This window comes from Moschus berezovskii, chromosome 7, assembly GCF_049115385.1.
Source record: "Moschus berezovskii isolate FMDL1 chromosome 7, NW_MosBer_1.0, whole genome shotgun sequence".
Taxonomy (NCBI): Eukaryota; Metazoa; Chordata; class Mammalia; order Artiodactyla; family Moschidae; genus Moschus; species Moschus berezovskii.
In genome coordinates this window covers 12801905-12828690 of record NC_142466.1, presented here as the reverse complement: position 1 = coordinate 12828690, position 26786 = coordinate 12801905, and the positions used below count along the sequence as shown (strand labels likewise).

Sequence of the window (26786 nt, the reverse complement as noted above, 5' to 3'; positions counted from 1 at the left end):
TGGGCCGTGCCCACCCAGTGACTCCCTGAGTCTCAGCACAGAGCCCGAGAATCCCTGTTGGAGGGCATGATAGAACTTTCCAGAAGCCAGGCTCTTGGTATATACAGTGCACAGTCCTATTTTGCTCCGGCTCTTTATGTAGTGAGTCACCGAAAGAGGTTTGTTCCAGCAATAACTGGGTTCACACTGCTCCACAAATACCCACACTGATTCGGGTCGTGTGGCCGCTGCTGGCTGCCTGATAATAGACTGATGGTTAGTTTGATAATAGACTTGGGGTTCGTGGAGGCTTCAGTTCCTCAGTTAATTTGAGACTAAAACCAGTCACCACACTGACCCAAAGTTACTTGACACTTGGGAGCACGGCTCTACACCAGACTCAACAGATTTTCCAAGTATTTGTAATTTAAGCATCAAAACTTAGTCTCGATATTCCAAGGTAGGTTGTTAAGATTTGTATGTTGAAACCTATTGGTTCTGCTGAAGTTCACATAGGACACGGGACAAGCTGCTGGCAACAACCTTGGTCTGGATGCACTGGAAGATTCCTCGCTCAGCTGTGGGCTGTGGGGCTTTCTGAACCTCTGGGCGGTGTGGGTCCCTCCCAGCTGTAAAGCTGTTGGGGGTCTTGGCTCTGGTACACACTCCTAAGCTCTTTGAAAGAACATTTGCCTTCTAGATGTTTCTCTACTATTGATATAATTGCCAGATAAATACAGGATGTCCAGTTAAACTTGAACTCCAGATAAACTTTTTTCTAGTATAATTATATCCCAAATATCACACAGGACATATTTATACTTTAAAAAGGAGTTCTGGGACTTGCCTAATGGTCCAGTGGTTAAGAATCTGCCTGCCAGTGTAGGGACACAGTTTCAATCCCTGGTCTGGGAAGATCCCACTTACTCGGAGCAGCTAAGCCCATGCTCCACAACTACTGAAGCCCGCATGCCTAGAGCCCATGCACTTCAACGAAGAGTAGCCCTCATTCACTGCAACTAGAGAAAGCATAGCATCTCCGGAGACCTGGCATAGGCCAAAAAGTAGATTTTTTAAAAAGGACTTCTGAATTCAAATTGGGCATCCTGTACTTTCAGTCTCTGTCAGCCCTCCTCTACTCTGCACTGTAATTATATGGAGAGCATCCTTGGTATGGTCTACTTGGTTCCTACTTCCAGTGAGAAATTTTAAGTTGTCCTCACAGGAGTTTCTGACAAATCTGCGTTTAGGGCTTTAATTCAAGAAGCTCACAGAGCCCAAGCCAATTTGGGCAGCTTTCTGGAGCTACAACTAAGACCTGCACCCACAAACACACCCACCCTTCCCTGGGAGGCTGCTTCGAAGCCCCCGTCTTCTGGGTACTGGGCCCCTTCTCTGGGGCTGGGGGTGTAGCGGGAGGAAGAGTGGCTGGATGTTTGTTAATTAACAGGAATTCTAGGTTCTTAGTTTTGGGAACAGAGCTCTAAGGCTGATTCTTAAACTTCAGTGAACTGACTGAAGGTTCCAGATCACTAGGACTGTGCTTTCTCATAGTTTTTTTCCTAGTCAAGTATGGATGTGAGAGTTGGACCATAAAGAAAGCTGAGCACCAAAGAATTGATGCTTTTGAACTGTGGTGTTGGAGAAGACTCTTGAGAGTCCCTTGGACTGCAAGGAGATCCAACCAGTTCATCCTAAAGGAAATCAATCCTGAATATTCATTGGAAGGACTGATGCTGAAGCTGAAACTCCCAATACTTTGGCCACCTGATGGGAAGAACTGACTCACTGGAAAAGACCCTGATGCTTGGAAAGATTGAAGGCAGGAGAAGGGGATGACAGAGGATGAGATGTTTGGATGTCATTAATAACTCAGTGGACAAGAATTTGAGCAAGATCCAGGAGTTGATATGGACAGGGAAGCCTGGCGTGCTGCAGTCCATGGGGTCACAGAATTGGACACGACTGGGTGACTGAACTGAACTGATGCTTTCTCAGGAAATCTGGGGAGATGCCTCAAAACCTGCGTTTTTAACAGGTCCCCTGACTGTCATCTTTAACTGCAGACTCAGGTCTGGCCCCAAATTCTGCATTTCTTAGAACCTTGGAGATGGCAATGCTGCTGGCCCATGGGCCAGACCTGAATAGCAGGGCTCTTAAAAGTGTAGTGTTCTGATGCATGCTCTGAGTGGGATAGGCTGATCGACCTTTGCTCCCACTTCTAACAAAAATATGCCCTCCTCCACTTAAAAATGAAGAGGCACTGTCACTTCTAACCATCCCCTTGCTTAGAGGCACCCAAGAAAAAGTGAGCCAAGGTGACAAGGTGGTATCAGTGGGTAGAAAATGCTGGAACTGAGGTTATGCATGTTTCCCAGTTGAAACTGTACAAATAATGCAATGATATATTTACAGCTTTAAACCTCATTAAACATTCCATAAGTACTGGGTTCTACCAGTTTTTCCTACAATGTTAACCAGAATTTTAAGAGCTTGTATGAGGTAGTTCTGATCCTAACTTCTGAGACACATCCAAAGTCCAACCTCCCCACTTCTCAGAAGAGCACTGGTCCAGCTCCCAGTCGTGGAAGGGAAGTGATCTGTGGTATCAACAGGCCAGTGATGGTGGTGATGGCAGGAGAGGAGGGGATGTTGCCAATTCTAATGGCCTCCTGATCCCTCAAGAACTGGTGTCCTTCCTTTGTGTATGTATGTTCCTGTGGTGTTGGGAAAGACTGAGGGCAGGAGGAGAAGGGGACGACAGAGGATGAGATGGTTGGATGGCATCACTGACTCAAGAGTTTGGGTGAACTCCAGGAGTTGGTGATGGACAGGGAGGCCTGGCATGCTGTGGTTCATGGGGTTGCAAAGAGTCGGAAACGACTGAACTGTTCCTGCATGTTATCTAGGACAATGCAAAAGAATACAAAGGAATATGTAATTTTCAAAAGAAATTTATTTGGCTGCACTGGATCTTAGTTGCAGCATGTAGGATCTAGTTCCCTAACCAGGGACTGAATCTGGCATGTGCATTGGGAACGCAGTCTCAGTCACTGGGCCACCAGGGAACTCCCAGAAATAAGTAATTCTTAACCAGCAATGTAAATCCAAGCGACCAGGAGCTCATAAAACCACACATAGACTCTGCTTCCACCCAGTTCCAATGCTGGAGGGCCTCAGAACCCTGGCCATGTAGAAGGACTGGTTATACCACCGGTACACCAGGCCTGCAGGACTCCTCAGGTCACTGCTGGTGTATGATTGGTAAAAAAGAGCTAAGAGTTCTTACTTTCATAAAACAGGGACAGAGCTGCTTAATCAACAGAAGAGGGCTGATGAGAACGACAGGAAACTAAGAGATGAGACACCATGGTTTGAAAGTACAGCAGCAGCAATGTGTTTAAAATTAGGTATTTATTTTGTTCCACTCAACTGAGGCAAGACATCCCTGGTTAGAGGTTCGAGGGCACCCAGATTCTTGGGAACATGATTCTTTCTGGGGGATAAGGAGAGACAGCAAGCAGCTAGAAGTCCACAGACAGTGACACACAATCTTGGAGATGCCACCAGAACTCAGACTTCACACTGAAGGAGAGGCTTTTTACTGGCAGCCATTCCTTGTATGTAACAGGGTGAAGCAGTGTAAAAGGTAAAAAGTGGCTTCCTGCCAAACTAGTTTCACTGTGGATTAGAGGGCAGCAAGGTCAGTCAAGTCACAACTGCCTAGTGTGAAGCAGACAATCCATACAAGTAGTACAGCTCTTCCAACTGGTAGACTCTCATTCACATGATTAGCCGAGGTGCACAAAAAGAAAACTTAAAGGATCACAGCAAGGACAGGATCAGAGAGGGTGAGCCATGCTGCGCAGCTCGACAGATGCAGGGGACCTGGGAGAACAATACAGCTTTCTCCAAAGGGCTGCCCCGCTGTCTCTTCTCAGATCTGTCCTACTCCAGATCTAGAAAGCTGCCTGCTTGTGCAGGATCTAACTAGGAACTCTGCTTTCCACTCTCGGAAATCTACAAGCCCTTTAAGGTCTTGCTCCCTGGTGATGCAGAGGCGGGGTAGGGGACAGTGTAGAAGTGGTCAGGGCAGCAGCAGGGGCAGCAGGCACTACACAGTCCGTCTACGGGGCAAGGTTCACTCTGCTTCGGCAGTGGCTTGTGTGTCTACGTGTTCGTGTTGGGGCAGCAGTCCATCCCTGGGCAGGCCTGACTGTGTGTCTTTGGAAGACAGACCCGATGGCAGACATGCAGCTTGGCCCAACCCAGTCTTCTTCAGACCCTGTCTAAAAACCCTTATATCTTATCATAATTCAAAAAATAAAAGACATCCCAACCCCCCTTCCCCAACCTCATCCCCAGTCCAAGTGGCTGTATTTAGGGGAAAAGTGGCCCTGGGCCAGCAGACAGGCCCCCAAGCAGATCAGATCTTCTAGTACCGATGAGTGCACGGCATTCCAGCCACAATTTCCGACTCAATTCCACAGTGGTCCTGTCCTCTGAGGATTTTGAAGAAGCCTGGAAAGCAGAGGTAAGACGCATTTAGTCTGCTTGGATTCTGACCTTTGCCGACATACCCAGCATGCATGCTCAGTCGTGTTTGACTCTTTGTGATCCCAGACTCTAGCCTGCCAGGCTCAGCTGTGCATGAGATTGCCCGGGCAAGAATACTGGAGTGGGTTGCCATTCCCTTCTCCATGGCATCTTCCCAACCCAGGGATCAAACCCACATCTCCTGTGTCTCGCAGGTGAATTCTTTACCACTGAGCCACCTGGGAAGCCACAGACCCACCCCTGAAAGACGGGGAAGTGGAAGTCACGAACCAGCCCCAAAGCTCTCACCAACCGGCACACAAGGTGCTTGGCGGGCTTCCACCTACCCTCCCACCCAGCCCTGTATCAGAGTTCTGGACGGTATGGCCCCCCGCCCCTGCACCCGTTGCCCTGAGGAACCAGGATGAGCACATCTGGCTTGAGGCCCCCATCCACATGCCCTCCTGGGATCAGAGGCAGCCCTTGTGGCAAGGGGAAACCCCAGCTCCCCAGCATAGCTGGTGGACATGATACCCACTGTGCCCTGGCTGGGGCGCCCTCTTAGCAGGGACTGCACTCACCATTGTCACCCCAATCAGTGTTCCAGGAGTTGCCAACCAGCCAGAAGGGGGTGCCGTCCTCCACTCCCCAGCCTAGGATGCGGATGGCGTGGCCTCCCATAATCTCTCCGGAGACGTGCTGGTACACCCCTGGGGAAGGACAAGGCCCTTCAGACTCAGCCTGGGCACTGCTGGTCTCCCACAGCAGCCCACCCCTTCAGCTGGCCAACCCCACACGGGACAGATAGAGCCAGAGGAAAGGACGGGCCCTGGTGTTCCACAGGAAGACTCCAGGGATTCCCGTAACATCCGTGAATTATTTAAATATATTTTTGAAAGTCCAGCACACTCGAACATAGGGGATAAATATTAAGATGGAGTGCAATACAATGTGCTTGTTGGCTGCCTTTTAAGTTAGAAACTCTGACACATCAAAATATCAACGATTATTTGTTTTCCATACTAGGACTCCATGCAATGACTTGTCAAGGCATTCTGTGGCTCAAGAGTTTTAAATGGCTACTCTGGGGCACACCGTGCAGACCGGGTGCTGGGGGAGAGGGCTGGGCTGGCAGCTGCAAGTCTGACTGATGTGAAGAGATACCCGCTAAGGTGCTCAGAGGACCACCCGGTTACTGATGAATGACTGTCCAGCTGGAAACGTGTTCTCTTATATAACATTGTTGGAAGTTAAGAACTGCCAGGTTTATAATTTTTTTCTCGCCAGGCAACTTGGTCTGTTTTTAAATGACTGGAGAGCTTTGAGTTTTCGAATAAGCAGAATACAAAGTGAGACAGAAGTCCTCAGCACAGACCACTTGTCTGGAACGGGGGATTTCTAAGACAGCTCTTGGGTGGGGGACCATCCTGCCCCCTTCCCCCTTTGAGTCCCCACAGGAAGGTGCTCTCCATTTCCGCACCCACTGGGGGCTGGGCACAAGGCTAAGACTTTGTTAAGACAAAGATGATGGAGGAGGTCACTCCGTGCAGACACGGGAAACCTGCGGACGTGATGGGGAAGCGATGGAGGTGGCGAGATGGGGCCGGTGGCTCCAGAAGGAGTAGACAGGAGGAGACGCTTGGGAGGAGCAGGAGTTGGCCATGGACAAGGTGGGCGTGAGGGGCCGAGAGAGTGGCCAGCGGCGTGTGGCACTGCTGGAGGCCCAGCGCCCACCCAGGACATCCTGCCAGCCAGAAACCCATACCTCCCTCCCCGGGTGCCATCGGTGGGGTTGTGGGGATACACACCAGACTTGTATAGCAGGAAGTCCGAGTACACAGTGAAGGCCCCCTCGACTGGGCCATTTTTGTAGATCTCTGCCATGATGTCCTTCTCGCTGCCGGAGACGCTGTAGGAACTGCATCCTGCGAAGAAACCAGCCAAGTGGGGCGGGCGCCTCCGGCAGGGGGTCAGCCACTCCCCAGTTCATGGGTTCCAGCAGGCGGGATCTTGGGGGCGGGTGTGTGTGTGTGTGTGTTTGTGTGCAGGCGGGATCTTGGCGGTGTGTGTGTGTGTGTGTGTGTGTGTGTGTGTGCGTGCGCAGTAAGCATGAGGCCCTAGACGCAGGGCAGGAGCAGAAGGCTCCTAGGCCAGATAACTCCCCCGTGACTGAGGGCTTTGGTCTCTTCCTCCCAAGACTGAGCATCTAAGACTCCATTCAGGGTGGAGACATGCAGAGAACACTGTGTGCTGCTCTCTCCCATCAAAGAGGCATTAACTGCACTGCTTCTCCTGACCTATGACTCCAATGCCCCGGCCTCCTCCTTCAGCTTCCCTGGGCCCGGGGGCGGGGGTTGCCCACCCCACTTACCAAAATGCTTGTCTTCTTTGTAGGACGGGCTGTAGCCGGGCTCACAGGTCTTGCTGCACTTGGGGGTGTCCCCCTCACCGGTGCACGGGGGCCGGGAGCCGTTCACATGGTGCTCACAGGGAGGGATGGAGTACGGTCTACAACCTGGGGGGCCAAGGAGAAGGTGGGTGTCAGCAGGAAGCCCCTCAGAGGCCAGAGAGAAGAATCAGGGCGATAGCTCGCGAGAACAGAAGTCACCCAGAGTCTGTGGCGCCAACACTGCCCTCTTGCAGTTGCTGACTCTGTACACAGGGCTGCCCTGTCTTCTACCTGAGTTTTCAGCCCAGCATTCAATGTACCCTCAACCCTGATCTTCACTTTATGGGGGAAAATGAGACCACTATTCTTCCTGCTTATAAAATCCATCTGGCTGGATGGGAGCTAAAGGAAGACACTCACCTACATGCGAGTTATAGAGGCCCCCGGACACTAAGCCTTTCTTTGTCCAGAAGTTCCAGGCTCCAGAGGGGAAGCCGCCATTACAGCTGAGGAGAGAGTCACTCATTAAACAGTGTGAGAGTTGTCCTGGCTGCTCCCAGACCACCACCAGTGCACCCATAACCGCCTTCAGCAACTGGCCCATCGGTTCTCCCAGATCCCCCAAATTCCCCAGTTCTCCTCCTGGTAGCCACTTCCTGCTGGGAGTCACCCAGGCCTGCCCACCAAGTGCGTTCATAATCATGTGCTCACCAGGAGGCTGTGTCTTCTGTCTGGACAGGGGTTCTCAAAGGGCAGCACATGAGAATCCCTGGGGCTATGTTACAATACCCATTCCAGGGATTTCACTGCTGTGGGCTGAGACCGAGGCACTCCCCTTTTACTTTCTTTTCAAGCCCCAGGTTTTTCTAATCTGCAGCCACATCTGAGAACCACTGTTGCAAAACCAAGGCCAGCACTGGCAGAAGACAGGGAGCTGTGTTCCTAACGTGGCTTATCTGGGGACCCATCAACCTCAGTTACAGAGAAGGAGACAGGCCCCAAGCGGTTCCCCGAGGAACAGGAAAGGAGAAGCAGCACAATAAAACCCAGAAACTAAACCAGGAACATGTTTTCCCCTGACTGACCCCCAATCCAGCCCTGTGGGGGGCCAGCCCGGTTTCAGGAGCCTCCTACAAGCAGTATTGCCCAGGGCCGGCTTCCAGATGCCCTGGTACCCCCTTGTGTCTCGGCAGAGACATCGTCCTGCCTGAGCGAGTATCACACCTGTCCCCTACAGGGAGCCCTCTGGTCCACGTCCACCCACAGGTCTCCTGGGGCAGCTCCCCGGGGGCTCCAACTCACCCGTCCCCACACTCGCTGCCACAACAGGTCAGCATGTCCTCAGCAGACACCTCCACGTTGACATGCCCATTGCTGTGGATGCAGATCCGGTCAGAAATGGCTTCCACAGCCCCGAAAGCCTGCAGGAACAAGCCCCACAAGGTGAGCCCCACTCTGCGCTGCAGTCCCTCCATCCCGCACCCAGGAGACCACAGTTGACACCTTGGGCCTTCCTGGTGGCTTGTTTCTCTCAAGGCAGCTGGGGGTCCTGGGGCTCAAGTTGGGCTTTAAAGCAAGAGACCAGTTCACCCCAGACCTCTACCTGGGCATTTGATTTCTGAAACATGCTGTTTTTGGGTTTTTAACATAAAAGTATAGCTTGCACAGAGGACAAATGCTGTTATGATGCCACTTATATGAGGCACCCAGACTAGTTAATATCATAAGTGCTCCCCTACCCAAAATAAAAAAGTCAGGGGTGGAGTGTACGACTTTAGCTTAACTGATGCCGACGTGGGACCCTGCAGTTTCTCTGGTCCTTTTGCTGATGTACCTCGACTGCATGATGCAGTGAATCACTTCTATGTCAAAGGCTTTAGTGTTTAACAGATTGTGTTTCGTAATCATTAGGACCATGCAGCCTCTATGTTCTGTTAGTCCCCAAACAATGATGAAAGCCTTCGCTGACATAATGCCTAGTTACCCATCCATGAATCTTGACCTAAGAACGTACTTCCCATTTTCAAGCTCCTAACTACCCCTCCCCATACCCCAGGTTAGCTATAAAAATCCAGAGGCTCCTCAGTGGTATGGAGTGCAGCTGCAAATGCTTCCAGACTCTTGTCCCCACTCATATCCCCCAGCCTGATCCTACCCTGTGAGTCACCCTATAATAAACTGATTCACTGATTGAAAAAAAAAAACAAAACAGAAAAATCACAGCACAGGGAACTAAGTGCTCTGTGGTGACCTAGATCAGGAGGAAATCCAAAAATCGGGGGATATATGTAGCTGATTCACTTGGCTGTACAGTAAAAACTAACACAACATTGTAAAGCAATTATGTGTATGTGTGTTCAGTCGTGTTCAACTCCTTGCAACCCCATAGACTGTAGCCTCCCGACTCCTCTGTCCTGGGATTCTCCTGTCCCTGAGATTCTCCAGGCAAGAATACTGGAGTGGGTAGCCATTTCCTTCTCCATCGGAGCTTCCTGACCCAGGGATTGAACCTGGGTCTCCCACACTGCAGGCAGATTCTTTACTGTCTGAGCCATCACTCCAACAAAAATTAAAAGAAAAAAACAAGTCATGAGAGACAGAAAGTAGAAGAGTGGCTGGTGGAGGCGAGCAGGAGTTTGTGCTTTGTGGGGATGGAGTCTCAGCTCTCCAAGGTGACGGGTTCTGTGGACGCAGGTGGTAACGGCTGCACAGCAATGGGAATGAACCCAATGCTACTGGCTGGCACACTGAATGACTAAGATAGTTACATTTATATCACGCATTTTACCCACACAAACACAGTTAAGCCAGCTCACTGAATACAGAAGCACTGCTACTTCATGAAGCAGTATGTGCGTGCTAAGTCGCCTCAGTCGTGTCCAACTCTGTGCGACCCTTGGACTGTAGCCAGGCAGAGCAGCGGTCAAAGCTAACAGTGTCTGCTGATGGCCCAGGACAGGGTGCTCAACAGAAACCAAAACTTCTTCAGAACCCATATGTGGGGCGTACCTTATACAGGACACTCTGCCTGTCAATTCTTCCACCTGGTCCTGCAATGATTCACAACCCCCAGGGATCTTCCTTTTACACTAGGGGAGACTGAGCCTCGAGAAGTTTATATGAATTGCCCATACTCAACCTGTATGACTTTGGATCCCCTGGCTGATCCCACCCTTACCCAGCCCCTCGTCCCAACCCTCCCTTCTGGCCAGCAGGGCCTCACCCAGCAGGAGCCACAGGATCCCTGGTCTCTGATCTCTTTGATGGTTGGGCAGTTTGGCCACTGCTCCCGGGCATCGAAGCTTTCAGGCAGAACCACATCCGCAGCAAATGCATCTCTGAAAAATCAAAGGTCTCCATCACGAGCCATCACCTTACAGAACGCGCCCCCAACCCCTGTGGCCTGGGCTGTCACTCTGCAGGGAGAGGCATGAAGATGTGTGGAGGGGGCCATGTGCAAGGACCATGTGCAAGGACATCCCCTTGGAATTTTATTAAAAAATTTTTTTGCTGCACCACGCAGCATGCAGGATGTTGGTTCCCCGAGCAGGGATTGGAATCATGCCCTCAGCAGTGATAACATGGAGTCCTAACCTCTGCACTGCCGGGGAACTTCCCACTTGGAGCTTGATAAAAACAAAACTGGGTGCTTCTCCTCCAAATAACTTATCATTCTGTTTACTTTTGCCTAAACTTATTTCATGCATATTTTTGAAGAGTTTTAACCTCAGGGTTCAGATAATTACATCTCGTGCTTTCCCCACGCTACCTCGAATCAAACATCTGCCAGATGTTCATCATTTTTCAAACATCTTCACAACTGTGTAATGGTCCCATCACTTAACTATCCCAGCCTCACAGATTTTTCTAATGCTTCCTTCAAGGGAAGTCTCTGCGTGAAAAATGCAGACTTTTCCAATAAAATAAAACATTAATGGCAGACCTCATGGCTTTTTCCAGATTTTCCTTATTCAAGACCATTCAGACCTGGGGCTTCTCCCTGTGCAGCTGGGACACCTGAGAAGCACAGGAAGAAATTCTGACGCTGGGAGCGGGGCCCTGCACCTCAGGCAGGGGCCCTGCAGCTCGGGGCGGGGGTTGGGGCGGGTGAGGCCTCTGGATGCCAGGGAAGCCTTCCTGTCTCCCCCTTTCCCCTGCGCCAAGCATAATCTCTGCTCACATGGCAGCAGTGATGGTGCAGCCAGGGGCCCTACCCGGGAGCAGGTACGCACCTCTGGGGCAGCTTGGGCCCGCCCAGGACGGTGCCACACAGCTTCTTCAGGTAGCTCAGGTCCACGTTGTAGAAGTTGTGTCCGGCCTGGAAAAGAGCCCCACCCAGAGCAGTCACCCACCAACCTGGGGGACTGGGGGTGTGGAATGTGCACACCGCCTACACAGGGCCTGACAAGGCCAGGGGTCCCCCTCAACCCCACAGAGCAAGGGTGCTGGGCACCGCTACAGGATGATGTCTCTCCCCCTCAGTTCATGTTGAAACCTAACCCCACTGTGATGCTGTTACACAGCGGGGGCCTTTAGAGATGATCAGGTCCTGAGGGTGTAGCCCTCAAGACTGGGACTAGTGCCCTTTTATAAGGAGACCCCAGAGATCAAGCTTGCCCCTCAGGCCAGGTAAGGACACAAGAAGTCACCACTTGCCACCTGGAAAAGGACCCCCACCAGAACCTGGCCATGCTAGCACCCTAATCATGGTGGGGTCTCAGCATCAACCCAGCTGTGAACTCCACGGGCGCTTGTTTACTCCCCCCTTGCACCTGCGCGTACTCATACTCATACTGTCACACACATGGACAACATACACACACCCAGGAAGGGGACAGGGCAGTGGGCACGGGCCTAAGCCAGTCAGGACCATGAATTGGATCAACTGTCCAGGACGCGCCAGCCCGTGGGCCACGGCTGCAGCCCCTCCCTCAGGAGTCAGAACGCACAGAAGGGGCCCCCAGCCCACCTTCCAAGTGGTGTTTTGCTTGTTAACAAAGTTGACCAGCTCATCGGACAGAGGCGGGAAATGCAGGCTGCTCCGGGCACTGGTCAGCACCAGCAGGCAGCTGAGGGTGGCCAAGAGCTGCCACATTTTGGAAACTGGATCAGAGATTCACCTGGAGAGGAAAGGACAAAAGACATCAGTACGTTTCTTCCTTCAGTTCAAGCGCTCAACACACACAAGGCATCACCTCGGGATGCACTGTTCCGGGGACCTCGTCCCATCCCTTCTCCACCATCTGCCCCCTCACGCTCCTTGGTGTCCCCTTCTGAAACCAGGGTGTCGGCAGAGTGCCTGCAGGGACCTTGGTACCTGTGGGCTCTCATGCCTTGTCTCAGAGTCCCAGCCCGTGCCCACAGCACACAGGACTACACGATGGACTGCATGTTTCTGCTCCCCGCTCACAAATTCAAGTTGCAATCCTACCCCAGAAGGTGGTGGTGTTAGGAGGTGGGCCTTTGGGGAAATGATGAGGTCATGAGGGTGGAGCCCCTATGAGTGGGATTAGTGCCCTGATTATATAAAAGACACTACAGAGCTCCCTTGCCTCTTCCTCCATGTGAGGACACAAGGGCAGTCTGACCAGGCAGGGCGTCCTCAGTGGATCACACTGGCCCCTGATCTTGGACTCCCAGTCTCCAGAACTGAGAGCAGTAAGTTTGTTTGGAAGCCACTGGATGTGGCGTTGTGCTGCAGCTGCCTGAATGGCTAAGAGAGACTATGTGGTCCAGGAACACAAGACAGCAAGCCAAGGAAGGGCTGTACCATGCACATAAGGCCCCACTGATTTGGGCAGAACAGCGTATCACTTAAGTCTCCAAAGCTGCTGCAGGGCCAGGGAAGGGCTCACGGTCTAAAAGGGTGCTGGTCACTGCATGGTTTGTGAACCAACTATCTCGTGAGCTATAAGGCTGGGGCAAAGGCAGCCTGCTGTCCGTCAGGACCCACCCCAGGGCCCAGGTGACAAGCAGTGCCAACAAGTCCATCCCAAACAAACAGAGAAAACCGAATCTTCACAGAAAGTCAAGCCCTCTGCTCCTGCTGCTGGGCCAGCCTGCCTCTCCACGCAGTTCTGGGAGTTTGGGCCTTTTCTCGAGTTTGAGCTCCCAAAGAGCGAACACCTTTCCCTGTGGTCATGCCTCAGCCGGGAACCCAGCGAGAGAGAAAGCACGAAACCAAAGATCAATCTCACGAGCCACATTTGAAACAACAGACAAGCAAACATAAGTCCACCTCCAGCCCCGCACGCCTTTCTTGAGAGCCGGGAAGTAGAGCTGGTTTGGCCGGTGGCACAGGTCTCCTGGGACTGTCTGCGGTTTTTCCAGTCAGACAATGACTCTGCTTCAGAGACGGGGCTCCCGAGATGAGCCATCCCACTATCACTACGGCCTTAGATCCTGGACTGGCTTGCAGGTCAAGAGACAGGCGAGTTCTAGCTAGGCCTCTGAGTCACACTCTTAGGCAAGAGGCTCTGATGAAATCAAGAAATATGACCCAGGTGCCACAGCACCACCAGGCCTGTGGAGATGCCCTCTCAGTGAGCGCGAGTGTGTGTGTGTGTGTGCACGTGTGCACTGGGGACCCTCCTGTCCCTGACCTCAGGAGCTGGTTACTGCGTCACCTCCTCAGGTCACAGGTTGCTGTGAATGGTACAGGAAGATGATGGGGGTGACAGCACGGAACACGCTGCCTCCCACACAGTGAATTATATTTAAGCAAAAACAAATCTAAATTTATCTGTTGCTTAAGCAACAAGCCACCGGGAAGAATCCATGTGTGAGGACAGCCAGGCAGTTCTGGAAAACAGCAGTGACGGAGGCCTGAACCCCTGGGGTGGCAAAGGTATGATAAGCCCTGGGGGATGCCACTCAGGAAGGGGCCCATCCACACAGCAGGCCACTTGGAGGCACAGCCCGTGTGCGGCAGAGGTGGGGGAGGAAACACACATCTCAGTGGATGGTGTTTGCACAACTGGTTGTGCATTTACAACAAGGAAAAAAATACGACTGAATCTTTACCCTCAAGTTCTTACACACACACACACATGCTACATGGAACAAAGATCTTGCATAAAAACACAGAAGTTGTATGAGAAAATAAGAACACTTAAGTAGTATTGGGACCACCCTGGTGGCTCAGGGATAAGGAAACCGCCTGCCGATGCAGGAGACACAGGTTCAATCCCCGGGCCAGGAAGATCCCGTATGCCGCAGAGCAACCAAGCCTGTGTGCCCCAACTATGGAGCCTTCGCTCTAGAGCCCGGGAACTGCAAATACTGAGCCCATGTGCCACAGCTAGAGAGTAGCCCCGGCTCGCCAAAACAAGAGAACGCAGAGAAGACCCAGCAGAGCCAAAAATAAAATAACCTTTAAGATTATTAAAACAAACAAACGTAGTACTGGAGCGAGGAATGCCTCAGACTGAGCCCTTAAGGGGAAAGTGCTTGAGGGGAAAGTGCTTGATCACAGGAAAGTAAAGCCTCCCTTCTAGAAAAAAACGAAATACAAAGTGACAGACAAAAAGCAGCCCTTACATACACTTAAGGCTTTGTTTCCCTGACAGGCAAAGGACCCAAAATCAGAATAGAAGTAGCATAACAGAAAACTAGCCAAAGGATACACACAGAACATGTACAGAAAAAGAGCTCCAGAAGGCCAACAGATATTTAAAGATGCTCATCGAGGAGGCATTCATCTTCCACCACACTACACTGGCAGAAGCTGCAGGGTCTGATCATTTTCCGCGGGGTTAGAGGTGGGGAGCCAGACGCTGCTGCTGCTGCTGCCCAGCCTCGATCAGCTCTTCAAGCCACACACCCTTTGACTCAGCAATCTGACCTTTAGAAATGTATCCTACAAGCCTCAAAATGCAAAGACACCGGTACATGCTGCTGCTGCTGCTAAGTCACTTCAGTCGTATCTGACTCTGTGTGACCCCATAGACGGAAGCCCACCAGGCTCTCCCGACCCTGGGATTCTCCAGGCAAGAACACTGGAGTGGGTTGATTCACTAAACATTCTTGGTGTTCACAAAAGACCAGAAAGAAAGCATCTAGAACAGTCACTGTTAAGTTGTGGTAAATGGTTAAATAATGAACTACAAAAGCAGCCATTAAGAAATGAGCTTGTGGAAGTGAACCACATCGTACTGATAATAATCTATATATGTGTGTGTATATATACATACAGCAAGTGAAAGAAAGCAAAGGAGCAGGTGAGTCATGCCAAGTGTGAGCCCTCAACCTGCGTGCGTTTATTCCTGTCACTTCACGCAAAACGTCTAGAAAACCATACTCACACGTTACCTGCTTATGTCCACTATGCGTGTGCGCACTCAGCTGCGTCCACCTCTGAGACCCCACAGACTGCAGCCCGCCAGGCTCCTCTGTCCTCGGGACTCTTCAGGCAAGAATACTGGGATCTGTTGCCATTTCCTCCTCCAGTTCTTCCCCACCCAAGGAGCAAACCCAAGGCTCCCAAGTCTCCAGCGCTGACAGGCAGACTCTTTACCACTGGGCCACCTAGGAAGCCCACATTCACTACACAGCCTTCCCTCTTTTTATCTTTACTCTGGAGTGAGCATGCTCTACTCTAAGCTCTGTTCCTGTAGGAAGAATAACACTGGTGCTCTCAAAGACCGAAAGCCCTAACTGAAAGAACATGTTCCGCTGAGGCCCGCGATGCATTTCCAGGCAGAGGCCTTCTCTCGAATGACTTTCTGCTCTAAACGCTCACCCTTCCTATGTTCAGTGACTCAGAGGAAGGCTGCTGCTCACATGACCCCGAGTCAGGGAGCCTCCAAACTGCCAGGAAATATTTTACTGTACACGCATGTGCCAGGAGGGACAGAGGAGCTCTCCAGGGCTTCTTTTTAAAAGGCTTCTGAGCAGAGAAGAAGAGGGTTCCTATCGACACCCTGACCTACACTTGTCATCTCAACACTGCCCTGAGAAGATGTGTGTGCTCCCCGCATACAGACCCACCCCTGCAGCTGGAGGTCAGGCTGACAGGCCCATCAGAATCATAGCTAGAAGGGTTGCCACCCTCAGCCCTCACCACAGCCTGTCCAGGTCACAGGAACACAGCTGGGTCCCCAGGAAACCAGAGGCCATCCTCGTGAATGCTCCCTGTGTATCAAAGCGGAGTGTCCCCAGGACCCCTGTGGGCTTAGCTGGCTGCTCAGTGTGCAGAATGGGGTGCTTCCATGCAACCCGGATCACACCTAAGATTTCTCTGGCTTCCTGGTAGCAGGGAATGTGGGCAGCTCCCAGCCTGAGCCCGGGATCCCACCCTGCTTTCCTGCTCTATGGGTCCTACTCCATGGCTCCTATCAACTACTCTCCCAGCTCAACCCCAGCCTCAGTGAGAACCAGACCTGTGAACCTGGGTGTTGCAGCAAAGCACAAACCACCGCCCTAATTCGCCCACTGGGGCTGCAGCATCACATAAGAGCATCTGGGTTGCAGTTCAAGGATGAGCTCCAGGCGTGTAGTCCGGAGACCTGGATTCCACTTCCTTCCTAACTGTGCACCTGCCTTCACTGAGCCTCAGTCTCACCACCTGTAAAATGGGGCCAATGACCACTCGTGTCCCCCAGTGGAAGTCCAGAGTCAGAGGAGGGTGCCTGCCAGTCAGAAGGCAACAAAGCCTCCTCCCTCTTCTCTTCTCTCCTTTTCCCATTCACAGCCTGTGCCAGACAAGCCCAGTTTGCACAAACCCCCCTACCTACCTCCACGTCACAAAGAGCCTGAAATTAAAACAGGTGTTAACTCCAGCTGACCTCCCAATGGGCCTCCCTTTCTGAATGTCCGGAAGCTGAGATCCCAGAAAATACGGAGTCAAGTTTCTCCTCCCTAGGGGACAGACTGATGTTCAGGGCAGTGGCAACTGCATTCCAGGGGGTGCCGACCTCCACAGGCACCGTGAACACGGGACAAACTACGCGCAGACAGCTGGAGGCCCAAGCTGTGCTGTTAGTGTCACGGCCTCAGCACGGAACACAGCCAGTTTTCACTTCCCCTCTTTTGGGCAAACGTTTCCCTTTTCTCATTCTGTAGGGTCTTTTTCCCCTTTAAAAACCAGGGAGAAAGAACAGAAAGTCCTTACTGCGAGGAAAGAGGGCTTCCATACAGGATTACGAAACCTGAAAGTCACCAGACCACGTCAGGGTGTGGACGGAACAGGAGCAGCTGTGGGCAGATGTGAGTTCCAGCCCTCGGTCAGCTGACTTCCTGGGAAGACAGATCATGGGCTCCTCTACACCCTCCGGCCCTTTTCCAAGTTAATCCCTAGCATTTAAAAATATGGGCTGTCTTGTGTCTTTCTTCTCCAGACCCCTAGAGCACTTTTGTGTCCAGCCTCCCCTGAGAGCACAGCTGCTCGCCATACCTCCCTGCAGCCAGCTATGGGCTCCGTGGACCAGGCCTCAAGAAGGATGGGACTGAACATGGGAGTCCTGACATCCCAGGGACATGTAGCCAAGCCTGATTTTTTATTTATTTTTTAATTAAGTTTTATTTTTGTTGGTGTTGAAATGCATGAAATCATTTATTTATGATTACAGCTGTGCAAACAGCTGGGCAAATAACCGTCCCAGGGCTTAAAGACGCACCTCTGCCCTGGGTGCCTCCATGAGAATGGGGACCTGGTAGAGTTGGAGGTGCACAAAAATGCTGATACAACACAGGCCTTCAGGACAAGAGCCCGAGCTTGATTTTCAATAGCTTTCTTATATGGTTAAGAGCCCTCTGCAGACTGGATTCTAAATCCTAAGGAGACAGGATATATATACCTGAAATGTCCACACTGGCCACCTGCAATCCACCAGCCAATTCAGAAAAAGACGGATGAATGTCCAACCAGTCTTTCATCTGGTCCTGTGCTCTTCCTTATCCATTGCTGTTGTTTAGTCTCTAAGTCGAGTCTGACTCTTTGCAAACCCAAGGACTGTAGCCCGCCAGGCTTTTCTGTCCACGGGATTTCCCAGGCAAGAATACTGGAGTGGGTTGCCATTTCCTTCTCCAGGGGATCTTCCCAACCTGGGGATCGAACCCCTGTCTCCTGCATTAGCAGGCGGATTCTTTACCACTGAGCCACCAGGGAAGCCCCCTATCCATTTCTGCCACTCAAATACTATTGACAGTTGGCTTTCATGGTCAGCTCAAAAGAACTGAGTGCCTACATTCTGCCAATAGCTGCAAATTGAGGCTGTTTCTTATGCAGCAGAGTGGCTCTAGGTAGGGGTAAGGTGGAGGGTTTGGAGGGTTGTGAACATTCAGTGGGATCATGTTAGAACTTGTGTTTCTTTCTCTTCCACAAAGACTACTCTTGCCTCTTGTTGTCGCCCTGAGCACTTGTGACCTTGAAGCTGGGGCCATTTCAGGGCACCCACACAAAACCAGGCACCCCTTCATGTCCCCTGGATGTCAGCTGTTCACTGACACCTCCATGCTGGAGCTGCACAGCACCTTGACTTCAAACGGGCTCTGACTGAATTGAAGGACACCTGGGACCCCTCCTCTCTGAATCTGAATCACAGCCTTGATGTGGTCTTTCTGTTTGATGTCTTGGTTCCTAACGGAAATGTGCTTAGTTGCTTCGAATTCAAACTGGAGCTCGGTAACAACCTAGAAGGGTGAGATGGGAGGGAGGTGGGAGGGAGGTTCAGGTGGGAGGGGACGTGGGTGAACCTGTGGCTGATTCACGCTGATGTCTGGTAGAAACCCACACAATACTGTAAAGCAATCATTCTTCAATTACAAATAAATACCTTAAAGAAAAAAAGCAAGCAGAAAGGGATGCTGGTCTTCATCCTCACAGCGCTAAACAGACAGCCAGACACGAGCTCCTTATCTGGCCCCTAGAGCCAGGCTCCCTGCAGCTGAAAGCCCCCAAGCAAGTGCTGTGACACCCAGAAAAGGTATCTACCACATCACTGCAGGCTCCACGGGATCCAGGAGCCGTGAGAAGGATCCCACCACCCTCACCCACCTAAACTCTTTAGGACACTCACAGGGACTCTCCCTGCTCCCCATCTGCCAATCGTCTGCCCAGAATGAGTGACTAATTCTCACCAAGCTCTGCAGTGTGGCTTCCTCAAGCTGCTCTCCCCTGGTGCCTGGAAACCATATGGCTGCAGTGCCCACAAATGGAACATCACTTAACACACTATTGACCAAAGATGTATTATGGTCACAGGCGTCAGTTTCTGCAAAAATTCCCCAGTCAGTAATGTGTTAAGATCAGTCACAACAGCTCACACCCTACAAAGAGAAGAAAAATGCTAGCCTAGGGCTAAAAAGAGCTTTCCAGGTGGCTCAGTGTAAAAGAATCCACCCGCCAATGCAGGAGCACAGGTTCAATTCCTGGGTTAGGAAGATCCCCTGGAGGAGGAAATGGCAACCTACTCCACTATTTTTGCCTGGGAAATCCTATGGACAGCAGAGCCTGGTGGGCTCCATGGGTCCATGGGATTGCAAAGAGTTTGGACATGACTGAGCCACGAACCAACAGGCCTAAAAAAATGGACCCCCAGGAAGGTCCTTGGCAGTCAAAAAATGTTGTTTTTTTTGAAAAGCAAGACCATTTGGGCAAGGTTCTGTAAAGCTGTGGAAGCTTTTGCTTGCCAGCTTGCTCCCAGACTCAGACGCTGACTCTACGGAGATGCTGAAGGGGTCACTCCTTCCCCACTCGGTCGGTCACTAAAACGGGCACGCTGCCTGGATTCTGAAGGACCTTGAGACTACTTTATAAAAGCTTTCAGAAATCCTTGGAAGATTCAAATGAGATTAGTGTTCCAAGCCTCTCCAGCCAGCAGGAACACAGCAGCTCCCTAATTTGAGGTTAGATGACATCTCCCTGCTGCCTGGGCACTGGGGGCCACAGAAACATAAGCAGATACAAAAGCGGGCAGCAGAGAGGCCGCACCTCTCTTATGGGTCCTGGTTTCCTTCCCTGGGGCCCTCAGAAGACACATGCCTCTCATCAGGGTGCTGCCTGGCTCGGAACAGACAGTCCGACAGCCACCCAGGAAAACAGTTTTTCAGGGACCAAGTGAGAACAGTTTCTCATGCAACACATCTCCCTGTGCACAGGCTGGTTAACCCCTCCCTCCCCAGGGTAATTCCTTCTGTCCTCAAACGTACCCCAGTGGGTGGTGGGGGGAATCAAGATCTTCCTCAAATGATGGTTTGCATGTGTGCCTGCACGCTCAGTCGCTCAACTGTGCTCGACTCTTTGTGACCCCATGGACTGTAGCCCACCAGGCTCCTCTGTCCATGGGATTCTCCAGGCAAGAATACTGGAGTGGGTTGCCATTTCCTCCTCCAGGAGTTCTCCTGACCCAGGGAACAAACCAGTGTCTCCTGCATTGACGAGTGGATTCTTTACAACTGCACCACCAGGTGAGCCCAAATGATGGTTTATTTTGCTCTTAACCACCAGCACATAGCAAACCCTAAATACCTGCAGAGTTAAGTAGAGGCAGAAGGGGCGGGGGCTGAAGGCTCCCAGTGGATGTGTGACAAGGCCTCAACCCTAAGCCATGGGACTTATTTGTTCCAATGAACACATCTTGCCCAGCTCCAGGTCAGCAGGTCATGGAGAAGCCCAGCCTTGGGTCTCTTGGCAGAATAGCTGGTCTCACTGTGCTCTATACGGAGCCCTTTCACTATCTAGATATTTGTCCCATTCTCCTTCCCGTACCCGTGCTGGTAATTCTAGGTTATCCTGATGGCCACACTGAGTGACTTACTGGCCAGGTAAGAGACATGTAACCACAGTCAGACTGCAGGCACATCCCTCCTAGCACCCAGCATTCATAACATAGTAACGCTGGAAAAGGACCCCTGGTCCTGATTAAGGCTTTTGTTTCCCAGGTGAGGGGACCTGGAGCTTGAGAAAAGACCAAGGGCAAGCTCTGGATGGGGACAGAACTGCCAGGAAATGGAACTGTAGAGATTTCTCCACAATCATCTGGGTGACCCCCCCTCCCCACATCATGTCACAAACCTGCAGGAGCCTCAGTTTTCTCATCTGTAAAGTGGAAGATTCAGACTGCCAGTACCCCGAACCCACACGTGTCCTCAAAATTAAAAAAAACAGAGAATATTATCTAACTGAAGACAAGTCCAGATGTCTAGGTTAGGATCAAAAGAAACCTTCTTAAGTTTCAGCTATTGACAAACATACTGCTGCTGCTGCATCACTTCAGTCGTGTCCGACTCTGTGTGACCCCACAGACGGAAGCCCACCAGGCTCCCCCGTCCCTGGGATTCTCCAGGCAAGAACACTGGAGTGGGTTGCCATTTCCTTCTCCAATGTGTGAAAGTGAAAAGTGAAAGTGAAGTCGCTCAGTCGTGTCCGACCCTTAGCGACCCCACAGACTGCAGCCTACCAGGCTCCTCCATCCATGGGATTTTCTAGGCAAGAGTACTGGAGTGGCTTGCCATTGCCTTCTCCAGACAAACATACTAAAACCCCACAAATTACCACTGATCAACAACAAAAATAGAAAAACCTCATCAACAATTTCCGAGGGCAAAGAATTAAACTGGAATTCCCAACCATGCAAATTAAAACAAGGACAGCTCTTCAAACACATCAGATGGGCAGAAGTTAAAGTCTGGTAATACCTAGTGTCGGTAAATATGAGGAACAAGAACCGTCAAGGCCCTTAGAATATGTGGGTGAAACCTCAGTGGACAGCACTGACATCTAGAACACGGATGGCGCACACACCATAGGACCGAGCACCTTCCCGACTTCTGCTTCTCCCCGAGAGAAACCCGTGCAACCGTCTGAGAGACAGGACACTGTAGCTGTGGGAGGACAGTGAAAAACAAAACCCACCTAACTGTCCCTTAGGAGAGAAACACACTGTGCGTTTAAAATGAACGAACTGGATCTGTATGTATCAATGTAAATCAATTTCACAGACACCAGTGGAAAAGGAAACACACGGTATAATTAAAGTCATGTGCGTTTCAATAACATTCATAAATTGATACAGATACAAGGATTAAAAGAACAATAAGGGAATTAAAAAAAAAATCATGCAGGAAAATTAGAAACAGAAACAGGGACATCCCTGGCAGTCCAGTGATTAAGACTTCACCTTCCAATGCAAGGAGGTAGGGATTTGAAATTCTTGATTGGTTGGGGAGCTAAGATCCCACACACCTAAGTGGCCCAAAAGCCAAAGCATAAAACAGAAGCAATGTTGTAACAAACTCAATAAAGATTTTAAAAACGGTCCACATCAAAAAAAAAAAGAGAGAGAGAGACAGAGAGGAGAGAAAGCAGATAGGAGTTACAATGTCCCTTAGGAACTAGACACAGACTTGCAGAAAAGAAGCTGAAAGTTGCTGCCTGCAGAGCGGGACTATGACCAGGAGGGAAGGCTCTGACTCCACCACCCACCCTCCTCGCCACCCAGACACACAAGGCTGAGACAAGGAAGCTGTGGGTGGGGCAGAAAGCAGGTGGGGATGAGGCTTGGGCTTTAAAAAGGGACTGAAGCCTAAATATTTAATGGTGTTTGATCCCTAGATCCCCCTCCTACCCAAACTAGGGTAGAAGGTGAAGATATCAGCCATGGAGGGACTCAGGAGTCATTTCTCAAGCACCTGGCTTAAGCAGCTCTGGAGTGGGCCCTGAGTGTTAACAAAGAAAGATGAAGACCCAGGGCACTGAGTGTAAACCAAGAAACATGAAGACCCAGGACCAGGGGCAGAGTGACAACTGCCTCCTAACACCCAGTGAGTCCAACACACACCTGCATGTTGCTCAAGTAGATCCATCAACCTACTGTCAACACCGACCACCCTACACACGAGACTTAACTGTATCAAGGTGATCGATCTCAAAGTTCCTTGACCTACAAAAATTACCATTTCATACAGTTCAACCTCTCACATTTCCAATACTTTCCTTCTGCCAAACTGTCAAAAACAAACAGCAGACATTGTGGGTTCTCATCCCAAAACATTTCAGTCCTTCTCTCCCAAGGACAGGGATATTCAACACAATCACAACTCATCACCACATTTAAGAAAACCACCCAACCGACTTTCCAAGGTTCACCTGAAAGCACTCTTCCTTCACTCCCCAATGCAGCTACCAGTGGTAACAAAAGAAATCTTAAGCCCTAAAACGCATGCAACTTCCTACTCCCAACTCCCAGGGTGAGCAGCTGCGGAAAGAGCCAGTTGATAAGGAGGGCCTCGGCTCAAGCTTCTGAGTCAGCAACACATGGGCAGGTGCCTCCTGGAGACAAAGGGCTTCCACCCTCACTACCTGACCAGTTCAGAAAAAGGACTGTCCTAACCCAGCGGCAGCAAAGGTAATTGGAATCAGGGCTCTTGCCTGATCCGAGTACCTCCCCCTGGGCCTGTGAGGCCCCCAGATAAGGGATCTGCACCTTTCCACTTGGCAGCACCCCAGCTCTAGGACAGATGCCCCTAAGAGGTCTGAGTGAATCCAGGGCACCTTCTTTGGGTAAGCCACACAGGGTGGGGCGGCCCAACCTCTTTCTCCACAAAGCTTAAGGGTGACCATTACCAGTGCCAACAAGAAACAATCTTCCATGAAGTTAACAACGTTATGAGAGAAGAAAAGGAAAGCGACCTTTAATCAATCCAGACACACCGCTAAGGCTCTTTGTCTTATCACCCTGCATCTAAAGATTCAACTAGATGGATGTACCTTCTAGTGAAGGCGCCTGAAGGGCAGCTTTTCCAAGGTAACCAAAGGTGCTAGGTCTCCCTTTGAACCCCATGCCCCTCCAACTGAGAATGAGTCTCAGTCAGGTAAAGGGATATGGGGCGTATCCTTCTCCCTGTGCCTGCCTATTGGCTTCCTCAGTGCCTGGGGAAAGGGTTGACTAAGGCCCATAAAGAAAGCAAATCCAATTCACATCTACCAGAACGGCCTGGCTGACTCCCAGATTCAGTCACCCCACAATGTTCCCTCTCCCAGACCTCCAGAGTCATCAGCTGAGGGGCAGGCGATGCCCCAGGGACTCTGCCCTGCCTTCCCGCCCCCACAGCACCCTGGGCCCAAGCCTGACTCCCTTCCTTAGCAGTGCAGGGTTGGAGCGGGCATTCCACTCCCCTCACACTGCCAGGGAAGCGGCTGGCACCCCGGGCACTAAAGTCCCCTGTCCTCCCCTCTGCTTAGCTTTTCCTCCATCTGTGGATTAAACTCTTCCTGTGGGTCCCCACTCCACCCAGTTCCAGGTTGAGTTTCTGTCTTCTGGGGTCCCTGGAATTGTATGACTGTGTGCTGAAAGTTGCTCAGGAAAATAATTTACAAAAAGAAAACAACTAAGACAGATGTTGATAGTATTTACTATCAACTCAGTGATCTGCGAAGACAACTGAGAACCAGAAGCTCACAAGGGGCTGGGGAGCCAGGCTGAGGTCGAAAGTCGGCGGGGATCTAGGCTAAGCTCTTCCTCGCAGACTCCTCCCTTGGGTCCACCGAAAAAACTCCCCGCCTCCGGCTCTGGAGACGGCGGACCGTGGTGTCGGGTGAGCCGGCCCGGGGTCCGAACAGCGCCCGAGATGGGGCACGAGCCTCCCGGCCAGATGGCAGTGCAGTCCGGCAGCCCGCGCGCAGAGCTTGCTTTTCTCATCACAGCCACGTCCGGGAGGGCGCGAGGCCGCTCGGTTCGCCCGGCTGCGACTGCCCGAGGGTCCCCGCTTCCCACGGCCCGGGACGCCGGCTTCCGCATCCCCTCGCCCGCCCGCACTCACCGCGCTCCGCCGCCGCCGAGGGCCTGGGCCTGCAGCCTGAGTGTCCCGGCAGCCGCTGATGCCGGTGCCCGAACAGCCGCCGTAGCTGCCCGCAGCCGCCCCCGCGCTAAGTACGGCGCCGGGCCCCGCCCCCTGTCCGGCTGCCGCGTCACGTGACCGCCCCGCCCCACTGGAGCGTCACGTGACGTCCGCCCCCACTGGGGCGTCACGTGACCTCCCGCCCGCAGCTTCGCCAGGAGCTGCCTTGACCCGGCGCCCTCCAGGCAGCGACTCATCGCAGGCCCCGGGAGCCGGGTTTCTGAGTCCCTCCTGCCTATCCCCTTGCAGAGAAGAAGGGGGCTGCAGGCGGCCCTCGGGGCCTCACCCCGCCCGGCGAATTTCCCCGGGGCCGCCCTGGACGGGACGCAGCGTATCAAAGCCTCGATCCCTACTTGTGGGAAGAGGATAGTTTTTCCTTATTTCATTGATCTAGAAACCACTGCCAGAGATGCGGGCATCGAACCAGCAGGCTTACCAGAAGAGCCTTAAAAGGCTGTTAGCTTTAATAGAATGTTAAATATGTCAGATATGTGAGTTGTTTTTTTTTTTTTCTTTTTAAGTAGTCCTCTGTCCATGGAATTCTCCAGGCAAGAGTACTGGAGTGGGTAGCTGGTTCCCTTCTCCAGGGGATCTTCCCAACCTTGGGATCAAACGCACGTCCCCCGCATCGCAGGCGGGTCCTTTACCATCTGAGCAACCAGGGAAGCCAAAGAATACTGGAGTGGGTAGCATATCCCTTCTCCAGGGGATCTCACTCGGGAATCCAGCCGGGGTCTCCTGCATTGCAGATGGATTCCTTACCAGCTGAGCTTCCAGGGAAGCCTGACTTATTACCACGGAGTACTAATCCAGAGCTGCATCAGAATTTCTATAAAGGCATGACAGGCAAAAATCCGTCTCGAAAAAGGGGTGCCAGGTGGCCTGTCCCGAAGAGGATGTACATATCAAGCACAGTGTTATATCTGGAGGTTACTTCAGGGTGGGGGTGCCTGCAGAGGTTGATGGAGATGTTTGGGGGGAGGGGGCAAGTCCCACCCTGCTCCATGAATCCACGGATGTTTGTAATACGGATGGCAACCTTGCGAAGTTGATATCATCCCAGTTTTGTTCAAGGGACTTGGGGAAATTCTGACGTTTTATCCTGGTGCTTGTTTAGTAAGAGAGCTATAGGTCTGACCAAATCCAAGGGGCCTTGACTGGCTGCTGCGTCTTGCAGATGCCTGGCCATAGGCTGTGACACAGTCACTGTGCCTTCCAGGGCCCTTCAGACAGCTTTGTGGACACATGTGCTCGCACCTGTTTGGTTCCAGTTAAGGATAAGAGGGGAAGGAAAGAAGACTCATGTATGGATGTGAGAGTTGGACTGTAAAGAAAGCTGAGTGCCAAAGAATTGATGCTTTTGAACTGTAGTGTTGGAGAAGACTCTTGCGAGTCCCTTGGACTGCAAGGAGATCCAACCAGTCCATCCTAAAGGAGATCAGTCCTGGGTGTTTATTGGAAGGACTGAAGTTGAAGCTGAAACTCCAATACTTGGGCCACCTGATGCGAAGAGCTGACTCATTTGAAAAGACCCTGATGCTGGGAAAGATTGAGGGCAGGAGGAGAAGGGGACAACCGAGGATGAGATGGTTGGATGGAATTACTGACTTAATGGACATGAGTTTGGGTAAACTCCAGGAGTTGGTGATGGACATGGAGGCTTGGCGTGCTGCGGTTCATGGGGTTGCAAAGAGTCAGACAGGACTGAGAGACTGAACTGAACTGAACCCCTGGTTGGTACACCGCAAGTGGGTGGAGTATCCAAGGAACTGAGCAATGACAGTGGGGATGAAGAAGCTCCAGCCTTGGGCTCCAGACTGCAAGTCAGTGTTTTGCCAAGTCACATTCATATGACATCAGTCCTTCTTGAATTCCGTAGAAGTGCTCATAAGAGGAGGCATGAAATGGGAGGACACACACGTGATGGTGATACATCTCTTTCTCATTAGGAGGTAGAAATGCCTTTTGAAATAGAACAAAAGAAAAATAAACAAGTACTGCAAGAGTGGAATTGAACCCTTCCTGGGAGATCCAAGAGTGCTTC

At 51.6% G+C, this 26786-nt stretch overlaps 1 protein-coding gene across 2 annotated transcripts; it reads right to left on the bottom strand.

The window, feature by feature from the left end:
• Positions 1–3374: 3374 nt before the first annotated feature.
• CTSB (cathepsin B) lies at positions 3375–24819 on the bottom strand. Of its 2 annotated transcripts, none has more exons than XM_055428037.2 (10): positions 24665–24819; positions 11874–12024; positions 11137–11222; positions 10128–10242; positions 8207–8325; positions 7325–7410; positions 6887–7030; positions 6324–6440; positions 5097–5225; positions 3375–4500 (listed from the first exon to the last, which is right to left on the bottom strand). In XM_055428037.2, exons 2-10 carry the CDS (start codon positions 11997–11999, stop codon positions 4415–4417), a joined length of 1008 nt encoding a protein of 335 aa, XP_055284012.2. In that variant the 5' UTR covers positions 12000–12024; positions 24665–24819; the 3' UTR covers positions 3375–4414. The 2 variants fall into 2 exon arrangements, with proteins under 2 accessions (XP_055284012.2, XP_055284013.2); XM_055428038.2 differs by lacking the exon at positions 24665–24819 and adding an exon at positions 15215–15534.
• Positions 24820–26786: the final 1967 nt, after the last annotated feature.

Excerpts from the sequence above, each read along its gene's own strand:
- CTSB (XM_055428037.2), bottom strand. The coding sequence starts at position 11,999 with ATGTGGCAGCTCTTGGCCACCCTCAGCTGCCTGCTGGTGCTGACCAGT. Across the intron at positions 5,226-6,323 it reads CTTCCTGCTATACAAGTCTG|GGGTGTACCAGCACGTCTCC; the intron begins GTGTGTATCCCC and ends GTCCTTCCCCAG. Across the intron at positions 4,501-5,096 it reads CACTGATTGGGGTGACAATG|GCTTCTTCAAAATCCTCAGA; the intron begins GTGAGTGCAGTC and ends TCTGCTTTCCAG.